The sequence below is a fragment of the Pelophylax lessonae genome (genome assembly GCF_965119305.1).
Source record: "Pelophylax lessonae genome assembly, chromosome: 12".
Classification (NCBI taxonomy): Eukaryota; Metazoa; Chordata; class Amphibia; order Anura; family Ranidae; genus Pelophylax; species Pelophylax lessonae.
The window spans coordinates 25638265-25651850 of NC_138779.1; the positions used below are offsets into that span (position 1 = coordinate 25638265).

Below are 13586 nucleotides of genomic sequence, written 5' to 3' on the forward strand. Positions count from 1 at the left end.
CAGAGTTTAGCGGCAGTCAAAGCTCCACTCCTAATCGCAGAAGAATCTCCTTCAGGAGAGAAGCTTTCTGGCAACAAAAACGTTAGATGCGTTAAGCTTTTTTAGCGTTTTATTCATTTCAGGGCCAGAATAAATTAAAATAAACTGCTAAACTCTCCTAAACTGGTTTGAAGAAATGCAGCTTAGGTGAGTTAAGGCTGGTTTGCTGCTATCAGGAAAAGCAGCGTTTACAATGAAGCCTTAGAGTAATCTGAATATGTGATTATTTTTGTTACTTTGCACATTAGTAGTCTTCAAACTTACATCCTGAATAAGCCTGCAGATCTCCCAAATGGCCTTGGAAATGCCTATTGGGTGGCTGATGTCTGTTGCTGGTTAAAGCAGCCCCAAGCTCACAGCCCTTTCTGGTTAATTACAAATAATGGAGATGGTTTAGCAGGCATCTCGGTACTCCCATTCATTATGCAGGTAGTTTTCTGCAAAGTAGATCTTATTATTTCCAAACACTGGCTAAAGTATTGACATTCCTCTAACATTTTTTCAGCAGTTTGTGAGTGTGATGGCTTAAACATCTATATGAAAGCCAATTATCTTTCCTTGGTTTCAAGGCTGCAAAAACTCTAATAAATGGAGGTCTCCTCCTCAGAAATCCACATGTCGCACCGAATGGAAATAAACCATTTCATGTCTTGCAGGTGTGGACACAATGGCCAACTATGAGGAGGTCCTGCATCTCATCCGCTACAGAAACTGGAATACTGCTACCTTGTTTGATCGTAAATTCAAACTGGTCTGTTCTGAGCTGAATGGTCGCTACAGCAGCAATGAGTTCAAGGTGGAGGTGAGTGTGAGAGCGAATAAATGCTTTATAGATTATAGGGACAGCCTGTTCTACAACTGCACTGTGTGTCCACCGGAACAGAACCGATACCATGGTGTGTATATATATATATATATATATATATATATATATATATATATATATATATATATATATATATATATATATATATATATATATATATATGAGCTCTGTCCAGGCCACTTGAGTTCCTACCCACCATACTGGCTAAGCCTTGTGTTTATGGATCTGCCTTTGTGCAGAGGGGCACAGTTATGCTGAGATAGAAAGGGGTATTCCCTAAGCCTGTTCCATCAAGGTTAAAAGTACAGAATGGTCTAAAATGTCTTTGTATGCTGTAGCCTTAAAACGGTTGTAAAGCCACTAATCATAAATCCTGGAATCCCTCCTGTTACAGCAAGATATACTGTGCAGTTTGTGTTTTTAAAAAAAAAATTATGCACCAAAATACCTTATTTCTCTTTCCTTCATTGATGGACACAGCGCCTGTCATACTTGACCTTTTGGTTATACTGCCCCCTACAGGAGTAGGACACTAGGCAGAAAAAACTTCTGGCTACACCCATGGGCAGTCCCATGCATACTTCCTCTCCCTGCTATAGTCGCCCAGTTTTTTTTTTTTTTTTTTTTCTGCCTAGTCAGGAGTAAGGACCTAGTTCCTTGCTGGGATCTTTGATCTTGGCAACATTTTTTTGATAGTAGATCTCACAGGAAAAATCCAGGAGGAAGAAATGTTCTATCAACTGCCGGACTGAGCGACGGACTGGATAATCTAGTCACCCCAGTCTGGCCAGCTAGTGCGCGCAGGCCAGACTGGGGTGACCACTGGATCTAGAGATCCAGTAAGGACCTAGTTCCTTGCTGGGATCTCTGGTCCTGGCAATTTTTTCTTTTTAGTTAGAAATTTTTCTCAGTTTTTTCCTGTGAAATCTACAATCAACTGCCGGACTGGGCGACGGGCTGGATAATCTAGATCCAGTGGTCACCCCAGTCTGGCCAGCGAGTGTGCGCAAAGCTCAGCTCCGCGACATAGCCCCACTGGACGGGGCCTGGCCCTGCGAGTTAAACATCTCGCAAGGTAACATATGACCTGGCCTTGGCCTGACTCGCGGTCTTTTTCCTGGCCGACAGCCCCTCAATTTGGGTGGAGAGGAGGATCTGTCTGGAGCAGTGCCCACCTGGTTCCTGGTATGGTAAGTAGCTGTCCCCCCTCTACCCCTAGAGGGTTTTGGGGTGGACGTGGGCCCCTCCTTGGGACAGTCGGACCCCCAGGTTCCCCTCCTTCCCGCAGGTACCCCCCCATCCCTGTTTTTGCAGAGTCCCTCAGCCTGCCCCCCCCCCCCCCCTCAACATAAACTGGCGCTGTTTGGGTGGTCTGGTCACTGGCCTGGGATGGGTGCAGGGTGCTAACTGGTGATGGGGACCGCGGGGGAGCCTGGTGGGGGCTCCTGCCAGGGCCCTCCGTCCTGCCTGGATGTGTCCTTGAGGCCTGGCTCCCATTTCTGAACCCCTGTATGCCTCGTGGCACCGTGCGGGGCCGCCAATTTGTTAAAGCCTGTGTATTCCCATACATGGCGGCCATACCTTGTGTACTCCGGCGGCCATTTTATTGGCGTTTGCATTGCAAATAGCGGCGGCTATGACAGCGGAGCCCTGTGGGCGACGTCAGTGGTGGGAGCCCCTCCTTGTCCCCTGGAAGACGTACATTGCGTTGTGAGTCTTTTGGGGTTCACCCTCGCTCCTTTTTGGTGGCTCAGATCTTAACCTTTCTTCAACGGGGGGTTGAACAGAAATTGGCCTTGAGTACCATCAAGGGCCAGGTATTGGCATTGGTGGTCTTTTTCCAATAACCTTTGGCCACACACTCCCTGGTGCATACTTTTTTTCAGGGTGCCTGACATTTGGTTTCTCCACTGCAGGCTCTGTTGCTGCCTTTATACCTCAATTTGGTGCTTTCGGGTTCTCCAGAAGCCTCCCTTTGAGAATCATCGGGAGATTCCCTTGCTTACGCTGTCTCAGAAGGTGGCTTTTTTGGTGACTATCGCCTCGGCGTGCAGGGTGTCGGAACTGGCCGCATTATCCTGTCGTTCACCTTATCTGGTGATTCACAAGGATAAGGTGGTGCTTCACCCCTGTCCGCCATTCCTTCCTAAGGTGGTCTCTGGTTTTCATTTGAATGAAGACGTGTTGCCTTCCCTGTGTCCCAGGCCTAAACATGTGAAGGAAATTGCCTTGCATGCCTTGGATGTGGTCCGGCAATTAGGGTGTACCTGGCAGCTACGGAGTCTTTCAGGAAGTCAGACTCACTATTTGGACCTCGCAAATGGTTATCTGCTTCCTCTGCGACCATTTCCAGATGGATCAGACAGACGGTGGTTCAGGCCTTTTCTATCAGGGATCAGGTTCTTCTTTTCCCTGTCAAGACACACTCAAGTAGGGCGCTTAGTGCCTCCTGGGCCTTCCATCATCAAGCGTCAGTGATGCATGTTTGGAAGGCGGCCACCTGGTCGTCAGTGCATACTTTTACAAAGTTTTATGAAGTGGGTGTGTTGGCATCTGCGGATGCTTCCTTTGGCTGCAAGGGTTTGCAGGCTGCAGTTTAAGAGGACCTGATCCTCTTTGAGGGTGTATTGTTTTTTCAGGTGAGCTCCAGTTGTTTTGGTTTAGCCCCTGTTGCCTGGTTGGCTACTGTTTAGCCTTGGGAATTTTTTTGTGGTTTCCCACCCTTCATGTTTAACACTGCTTTGGGACATCCCAATGGTCGAGAATGACAGGAGCTGTGTCGGTCAATGAACGAAAGAGAAAATGGGATTTTTGACTTCCGTAAAATCCATTTCTCTGATGTTCATTGTAAGACATAGCACCCACCCCTCTATGGAGTTATTATTCCCCTGACACTGCTTGTAACAAAACGGAGTGACTATAGCAGAGAGAGGGAGTATACCCCCTGGGACTGCCCATAGGTGTAGCCAGAAGTTATGTTCTGCCTAGTATTCTACTCCTGTAGGGGGCAGTATAACCCAATGGTCCAGAATGACAGGAGCTGTGTCCGTAAATGAACATCAGAGAAATGGATTTTACGGTAAGTCAAAAATCCAATTTTTACAGCGCCGCTGTGTAGTTACATGACATCGCAGCTTCTCTCATTCTCTGATCTGAGGACTACAGTGGGAGGGGCTGAGATTACCCTCTGACGTCAATCAGGAGGAGAGCGGCAGGAGGTCACGTGATCACACAGTGGCGCTCTGAAATAAGGTATTTTCTATGCATGATTTTTTAAAAACATTGTTACAGCAAGATATACTGTGCAGTGTCAGAGGGGATTCCACGATTTGAGGGGGACACAGGAACAGGCAGGATCAACCAGGTATTTTACAACATAGGGACAAATGACACCACACAAGCACTATGCTTTATATCCTGCTTAACAGGAACAGGAGCTTTTTATTTTTTGTAGAGTTACAACCACTTTAACATCCTGAAAACACCTGAACCTAATCATTTGAAAGGGTGTTCATACTTTTATCTATATAGTGTTAGGTGCTATATTAGTGCTATATGAGTTGTGAGGTGGAAAGTTTGGCAATTGTGTGAATGGTATCAAGGTGACGGATTTAAGCTTGCTGGGAGGAACAGATGTTCGCTTTACTCTTACTTGCCATTGGCAGCTTCCTTTGAGCCTTTACACAAAAAGGGCAGACATCCAGCTCACACGTTGGCTGTTAGTAAATGACACAGTAACACACCCCAATGGGTAACTGCTAGTGAAGCTTCCTGTAAAAGCAGAGGTCTTGCATCCAAACATTCTGTTGATATGTTATAAACACATTTTTTTTTACATCTGGCACATCAGTCAGCCTACTGTGAGGCCACTGCTTTCATTTTTGGAGAATTGTTTGTCGAAAAGCAAGTGCAGCTTTCCTGCTCTAGCTGGAGCTGTTTTGTGCTATAAGCCCAGTTTTACGTTTCACTCAGGACCCATGTACCGTACACTAGTGGTTGGGTTGCCACGGTTCTTCCACTCCTCCTTAGCTGCATAGGCAGCGAAGGGGTATGTAGATATGCAGCGCCTGCAGTGCTTTGCATTGCGGTTCAGTACAAATTATCCCTGCTATAGCTGTACCTGCTGAGCGTAACCCATTCAACTGAATAGGGGTGCCCCGCAACCGTGAGATTCAAAGGGTTAAAGTAGGTGGTGAGGAGGTGTATCAAGTGCTCTCTGAAGAGTGTAAACAGAGCGAGTTTTGGTGTTTTAGAAGGAATAAAGCAGTGAAGTTGTTACTTGAGTTTTGTATATATTTTGTAACGCTGACATTTTTGCTTCTACTTCAGGTAAATGTGATCCACACAGCCAGCCCTGCTGAGGCCCCCAATCACATAGCATTTCAGCCCCAGTTTGTCCACAATGCTCATCACTCCTTCGAGGATCTCTCTGGGCACAATCTGGTCAATCCACACCCGACATCAGGTACTGCTACTGTACACTATAACATAATAGAACTTATCGCTCAATAATACATGGCTTATTATTTAATTCTTTGTTTTGTTCAAAGCTGGAAAAAAACAATGGCATTACCGTGCCGGTATTCATAAATTTGTTGGGGGTCATGTGACGTTTCACCCCATCTCTGTTGTAAAGCTTTAGCATACTTGAGCCTTTGATTCAGTTTTGCGCCTGCAGGGAAAATTGCCTTTTTTATTCCTGGTATTCATCAGTATAAAATTGTTTGAGCACACATAGCCTGACAAAGGCAAATATGCATCTTTGTGTTTTGATCGGGAAGCTTAAACTTGCTATTAGCTCCCTCTGCTGGTATGAGACACAGTGTTATCCTTGAAATCACAAAGATTTTGTATCACAATGTCAGGGAACTGCTACAAGTAATTATCCTAATTGTACAGTATAGGACACAGGCTTGATAATCATAGTCCTGGGTTATAGGCTGGTAGCTCCAGGGGATTGGACACTGGCAAAGCTTTTGAGGCCCTCTATACGGTGACCCATAAAGATGGTCTGGGGAGGGGGAAGGAGCGATTGACCTCAGAGCAGTCACATATGTTAAAGTGTCTGTTGCACATCTCATCCTGCTTTCTCTTCTGCAGTTGTTCCCAGCGCAGCTACCATCGTCATTGTGGTCTGTGTGAGCTTCCTAGTCTTCATGATCATCCTTGGAGTGTTTCGTATCCGTGCCGCTCACCAGCGCACCATGAGGGATCAAGAAAGCGGCAAAGAGAATGAGATGGACTGGGATGACTCAGCCCTCACCATCACTGTCAACCCCATGGAGGTGAGTAAAACACCAAGATTTTATCCACATCAGGAAAGATGTAGGCAGGTTACAGTCATCTGAGCCACATATGCATCGAGCTGTGGTTATTGGTTTTGCTGAGCGCAGTGTAATAGATATGAATGAGATATGAATCTATTTGTGGGGGGGGCTTTGGCTGTGCAAAAAGCAGCTCATACATGCAGGGTTCAAAGGGCTGTCTATATATGCCTTGTCCCGAATAGCTCATACTAAATATCCAATTCTTGCCAATTATTTTGAAAGAAAATAGGGTGCGCTAACCGCACAATTATGTGGCAGCACTGAAATGGGGAAAATAAATGTGAAAAAAGGTATAGTGCGCTCAACACAATCATAAATATTAAACATATGACATCTGGGATGACCCAAATATTATGGTGATCTTCATACAGTGTGAAAAACCATATGTGAAAATTCTTTATGCAAAAACATAGATTTTATAACAATCGTGAAAAATATATATAAAGTCCTCCAATTGATCCAGATAATCTCAACTAGCCAAAGATCAAGCTTCCATCAACAGTGGATCTTCAATCTTGCTAATCTTAGACCGATATGTGAGAGTGAAATAGAAGAAATAGCCTCTTACCAGATAACACTAAACAGCCTTATTGGTGAATAGGCACTTTCCACATGTGAACAAATTAAATCAAGTGACGTGACACCCCGGTGGTAGTGCAAACTTGCCTATGGGCAGTCCCAGGGGGTATACTCCCTCTCTCTGCTATAGGTACTGAGTTTTTTTTTTCTGCCTAGTCAGGATTAAGGACCTAGTTCCTTGCTGAGATCTTTGGTCCTGGCGATTTATTTATTTTCTTTGGTCCTGGCGATTTTATAAATTATTTATTTATTTTTAAATTGAGATCGAAATATTTCTCCCGGTTTTTTCCTGTGAGATCTACAATCAACTGCCAGACTGGGCGGCGGGCTTCATAATCTAGATCCAGTGGTCTCCCCAGTCTGGCCAGCGAGCGTGCGCAATCCTCAGCTCCGGGCTAGGTCGGCTGCGACGTAGCCCCACCGGATGAAAGCTGGCCTGCGAGTTAAACGCCTCGCGGAGGTCCCATAAGACCGGGTCTCCGCCCAAGGTACAGCGTTCCTCCTGGCCGATGGTCCTGCCACTTTGATGGCGAGGAGACTCTGCCTGGAGCAGAGCCTGTCTGGTATGGTGAGTCTCCCCTCTGCCCCTGGAGGTTTTTGGGGTGGACGTGGGCGCTTCCTTGGGATGGTCGGACCCCCGGGTTCCCCTCCTTCCTGTCAGTTGACCCCCCCCATCCTACCCCCCCCTCTCCACTTATGCTGGGGCTGTGTGGGTGGTCTGGTCCACCTCGTGGGATGGTGGGAAGGGCACTATGAGATGTGGGGGGGGTGTGCCTCCGGCAACCAAATGCGCGGAGGGGGGGTTGTTGTACCTGATGGGGCTCCTGCCAGGGCCTTTGCATTGTTTTACCCTTTTTTGTGGGGTCCCCCTGATGACTCATGGAGTCGTTGGAGCACATTTTTGACTTACCGTAAAATCCATTTCTCTGATGTTCATTGATGGGCACAGCACCCACCCCTCTATGGAATTGTAATTCTTCTGACACTGCTTGTAACAAAACTGAGTACCTATAGCAGAGAGAGGGAGTATACCCCCTGGGACTGCCCATAGGCATAGCCAGACTTTTTTTCTGCCTAGTGTCCTACTCCTGTAGGGGGCAGTATAACCCAATGGTTAAGAAGATCAGGAGTTGTGTCTATCAATGAACATCAGAGAAATGGATTTTATGGTAAGACAAAAATCCCATTTCTCTTACGTCCTCTGACAGTCGCCGCCGATCCATATAAGCCTTCACTATTGGGTAATGGCGCTCTCTGCAGGAGTAAGCTAGGCAGAGAGAAATGTTAATACAAAACTTTCCTATGCTTAGACACACCTCTAGGGGGCCGTCCCCAGCCATTATCCCTGATCCAGTCACAACTGGTCCTCAGTTTTATGCTGCCTAGCTTAGGAGTAGGCTAGCTTTTCTAGCCAGGACCTAGTGTCTCGGTTTTTCTTTCTTTTTTTTTTTTTTTGGATCTGGGGATTATTGCCTTTCCGGTACTGCTTGCTCCCAGCTGAGGATCAGTTGTGACTGGATCAGGGATAATGGCTGGGGACGGCCCCCTAGAGGTGTGTCTAAGTATAGGGAAGTTTTGTATTAACATTTCTGTCTGCCTAGCTTACTCCTGCAGAGAGCGCCATTACCCAATAGTGAAGGCTTATATGGATCGGCGGCGACTGTCAGACGACTCAGAGAAAATTAATTTACGGTAAGTTCTTACAAAAATTCTATTTTTTTTTTAAGTGCAACTCCAGCCCAAAAAAAAAAAACCTTTTTGGGATAGCATAGGGAAGGGTTAACACCCCTGTAATGTTTGTTTTTCTGTCTGAGCCCCTGTTCAGAAGATTTCACCTCACTTTCTGTCCCTATGACAATTGGATTTTGAAAATTTTGGGTTGTTGTGGAAACAAGGATTGGTGATAAAGTTTCCGTGGGGACCTCTTTTTCCCCATGATAACTCTTACAGGAGTGAATTTCCCTTCCTAGGGGGAGATTTTCTCTCACTTCCTGTTGTCTCCCGCCGTTTGTAAGTAGGAGTAGAATGTAAGTCGGATGTTCGTAACTTGGGGACCGCCTGTAGCCCTGCAAGAGGGAGAACATTGGGGTTACATAGTAGGTGAGGTTGAATAAAGACAATAGTCCATCCAGTTCAACCTGTGTAGGTGTGTGTGGCTGTAATCAGGCCTGAATGTTCTGATCTTTGAGATGTAAGTCTAAGAGTCTTTTGAAAGCCACCATACTTCCCGCAGAAACCACCTCTTGTGGTAGAGAATTCCACAATCTTGTAGCCCTAACAGTAAAGAACCCTCCTCGTTGCCTGAGGTTAAAACGCTTCTCCTCTAATCGCATTGTATGTCCTCGAGTCCTCATGCAATCCCTTCGAATTAATTTTTCTAAGCTGAGATCCCCATTAGGATATTTATAAATTGCTATCATGTCCCCCCACAGACGTCTCTTCTCCAGGGAGAATAAATCAAGCGATTGCAGCCGCTCTTCATAGTTAAGGTCCTCCAATCCCCTAATCAGTTTAGTTGCCCTTCTCTGGACTCTCTCTAGCTCCAACAGATCCCTCCTGAGGACTGGCGACCAGAACTGGACAGAATACTCGTCGGACTTATAAAGTGGAAGGATTATAGTCTTATCTCTAGAATACATCCCTTTCTTTATGCATGCTAATATTCTGCTGGCTTTGGCAGCTGCCGCTTGACATTGCATGCTGTTGCCTAATCTATCATCAACCAAGACTCCCAGATCTTTCTCCATTTTTGATTCCCCCAAGGGTTCCCCTCCTAACGTGTATTGTGTTTTTATGTTTTTAGTCCCCAAGTGCAAAACCTTACACTTCTCCACATTAAACCTCATTTGCCATGTTGTTGCCGCTTGCTGGGTTGCTGCTTACTGGACACCAAAGTTTTCTCCTTTCTTTACAGGATGATTTTAGTTTATTCCTGTAGCAATGGGGTCACCTTAAACCAGGGGTCTTCAAACTATGGGCCTCCAGTTGTTCAGGAACTACAATTCCCATCGTGCCTAGTCATGTCTGTAAATGTCAGAGATTTACAATGCCTCATGGGACGTGTAGTTCCACAACAGCTGGAGGGCCGTAGTTAGAGGCTCCCTGCCTTAAACCTTCCAGAGCTTGCTAAAACCTTCATCACTGGATGAACCTCCCCTACCTTCCACCTCTACAGAGTTTAAGTGCACTTAAAGCAGAGCTCCAGTCTGGGGGGAAAAAAAATTAAGTCAGCAGCTACAAATCCTATAGCTGCTGACTTTTAATATAAGGACACTTACCTGTCCAGGGATCTTGCGATGTTGGCACCCACGAGCCGATTCGTCAATCCGCTTTGGGTTCAGGCTCCGCCATTGTAAGTAAGGGAAAGTGGCAGCGAAGCCTTCTTGCTTTATAGCCAGTTTTCTACATCGCATGTAAAAGTCGCGCTGCGCTTTCTGAATGGTCACGCCTTTCTCTGGGACCTGTCCCCCCCCCCCCCAGAAGGCAGCAGAGGGAAGGAGGAGGAAATGCCATAGATCGGTGATCTTACCTGTAAGTGGGAGTGACTACCTGTCGAAATCAGGTATCTGCTCCCCCCAAAAAAAATGCCAAAAATGGCAGTAGAGCAGGGGAGGGTGCGAATAAGCGGAGCTTTCCCTTTTGGGTGGAGCTCCGCTTTACCATAATTATTGCAATCTTGCTGTATTATTTTCTGGCCATGGAGTTTTTGGAATAGTCACAGAATATTTGGTAAAACTTTGATAGAAGCTGGGGCCTCTAAAGGGCCACCCACCGTGTGACTGGTTTCTTACATGTTTTGTTTTTGGTCCCTAATACAGACCTATGAGGACCAGCACAGCAGTGAGGAGGAAGAGGAGGACGATGATGATGAAGAGAGTGAGGATGGAGAAGACGATGACATCACCAGCGCCGAATCCGAAAGCAGCGAGGAAGAGGAGGGAGAACAAGAGGAAGACCAGCAGAATGTTAACCGGCAGCAGCAACTGGAGTGGGACGACTCCACTCTGACCTATTGATCTCTACTGCCGTTCATTTCCGCCCAGTCACCACAGCACATGCCCCCCTCTCTTCCCGCAGGCACACCGTGTATAAAGTCATTCCAGACACATCCCACCTGCCTCACGGAACAACCATGCTTCCTCTCTTCTGCCTGCTGAGTGGCTGGGGTCATCATTACTCAGTGTTTCAATCCATTCTGCATTCACCATGTCCTCTCCGAGGAGGGGCACGGCTCTTTCTGGACTACAGGTTTCATTCCTTATTTGTTTTCCGAAAAATTAAAAAATTTCGGTTTACTGACGGGGCACAGGGACTCCACAAAGCCTGGTGATCTTATTGTTTGTTTTTTTTATGTTTTTCTCTACCCAAAGTACTGCATGGTCCAATATTGGCAACATCCTCTGATACAGAAAAGAACCCCTTTAACTGTCCGAGGTGCCAGTCTCCGCCTTTGGCCTTCACTGCTTGGCAACTTTGCCGGTGGCTCCGCTGATGGTGAAAGGGGGCTTGTAGAAGACTAACTTTTTAATATTTTTTGTAAATATGTTGAAATCAATGTAATTATGTCCATGTTGGTGGTGTAAAGGGGTTTGGAGTCATGAAATGCAGGTTGGCACTCGTGACAGCCTGGCACAGCCTCAGTGAGGTGATTTTTATTTTATTTTTTTTAATTTCCCAAGGCTGGCAGAGGTCTGCAGGAGACTGAGGCAGCTTGTTTTACAGCTCACTGCCGAATGATTCTCCTTTGTTCTGTTGGCTCGGTACGCATGACTGCCTAGCTAGAAAGTACAGAGCTGTAATAACTCCTGATGACCACCAGATGTCAGTCTGCTGATTTTTCCAGGGCAACACACTGCCCATATGTACAGCACATCAGACTTCAGACTGCAGCCAGATCGATGTCCCTTGCTTTTATTAATGTCACTTTTCTGCAGAGCAGTTAAGATATAGACGTATGGGTACTTCCAGGCCCCCAGTGGGGGAGTTTTATTATTCTGTCGTCGTCTGTGGTCGGGAGGCATTGGCAACGATGCGAGGTTTAGTCGCTCTCGTTTGTTCTAGCTTATTTAGCTGGGCGATAATACTGTTTACATGAAAGATTCCTTTTTTTTTTTTTTGTCCCCCCCCTTTTTTTTTTTTTAAACGCACGGTTTGTTCAATAAAATAGCGTGCAGTGACCCACAACAGCAAACCGGTTTCACTGTTTAGATCCAGAGTTAGTGGTTTCTATTTGTTTGCTGCGGGGGAACTATGCGCCTTTCGTCTGATAGGCCCGTGCGTGCTTAAAAAAAGCAGGCAAGGAAAAATGAGGCGAGAGTTTGAGCTGGGCTGTCCTGGAGGTAGAGGTATAAACCGTTTATGGTTTTCTGGCGACTGGGTAGGTGCCCGTTGCCACAGGGAATGTAGTAAGTGCTTAGTAACTGTTAATCACTGTAATTCTGGGAGTGGGTAGCTCATTGGCTTTCCAGCCGTTGTAGGATCACAGATCCCCCAGCAATCCATGCAAGGCAGCGCTGGAGTTTGTATACAGCAGCTGGAGAGCCATGCGTTTCCTACTTCTGGAAGAATCCCTTCTTTTGTGGAAGGATCTTTAGGTATTAAATATTGACCTACTGGCAAATCATCTCTAAGTTATGAGGGCCACCGAACCAAACCTCAGAGTTGTTTATTGTAAAGCCAATCTCTCATTGGAAACCTGGAAGATCTGCCGGTTTCTTCCTCCGCAACCAGGTTTCTCTTACTCTGCAAGGTTGCTCTGGGCAACAAGAGCAGATCAGATGACCCAGATATATTGGCAACGACGTCAGAATTGTATATTGTGGGGGAGAAGCGTTCAAATTGAGCAAACTGACTTTTATTACATCTGGTTGGAGGAATACAGGTATGAAAGTTACGGACTGCAGGGCTGATAACATTTAATAACCGACCGCAGAGGAGTTTCTAGCTGTGGAACACTAACAGGCTTTAGTTTTTAGTACACTAAAGTATCAATATACTGACACACATTTACCAATATGATGATGGTTTCAGAAGTGTGATTACTAAATTACAAATCCCAATGGGTTGGTAGTAAGTTTCTGCACACCGCTGCTCTTCTGTCTGTCTATCTATCTATCTATCTATCCATACACCTAATTCTTACACTCTCTCTCTCTCTCTCTCTCTCTCTCTCTCTATATATAATTCTTTCTCTCTCTCTCTCTCTATATATATATATATATATATATATATATATATATATATATATATATATATATTATTATTATACAGGATTTATATAGCGCCAACAGTTTGCGCAGCGCTTTACAATGTGAGATATATATATATAATTCTTTCTCTCTCTCTCTCTCTCTCTCTCTATATATATATATATATATATATATATATATATATATATATATATATATATATATATATCTATATATATCTATAGATATATATATATATCTATATGCATATATTCAAGATGCACCGAAATTTCGGCAGCCGAAAATGGTGTTTTCAGTATTTTGCTGAGAGAGAAAAAGGTGCCAGTTATGGCGCCGAAAACACAGCAATTTTACTCTGCTTATGGTGTGTGTTTTTTAAAGGTCATGTGACTTAAAAACGAACACGGGTACGTTATTGATGCGTTCTTGCTGCATTTTCAATGCATTTCAAAGGGGAGGTGTCTTTTTTTTTTTTTTTTTTTTTTTTGGTGCAGTTTTTTTAACTGACCAAAAATGCAGCAAGCAGGATTTTTAACACCACAATGGAAGCGCAGTGGACCAGTGTGAAGGCATACATAGAATTTAAGACTGGGGTCACACTAGTGC

General features: G+C 45.3%; 1 protein-coding gene across 4 annotated transcripts in view; it reads left to right on the forward strand.

Annotated features, from left to right (window-relative positions):
* Nucleotides 1–11187, forward strand: part of CLSTN1 (calsyntenin 1) — a 191454-nt gene extending 180267 nt beyond the window's left edge. For all 4 annotated transcript variants that reach the window (XM_082274509.1, XM_082274511.1, XM_082274510.1 and 1 more), the window contains 4 exons: nt 696–841; nt 5195–5330; nt 5966–6150; nt 10590–11187. In XM_082274509.1, the coding sequence (XP_082130635.1) occupies nt 696–841; nt 5195–5330; nt 5966–6150; nt 10590–10787 (665 nt within the window). In that variant the 3' untranslated portion in view covers nt 10788–11187. The remainder of the gene's footprint in view (nt 1–695; nt 842–5194; nt 5331–5965; nt 6151–10589) is intronic.
* Nucleotides 11188–13586: the final 2399 nt, after the last annotated feature.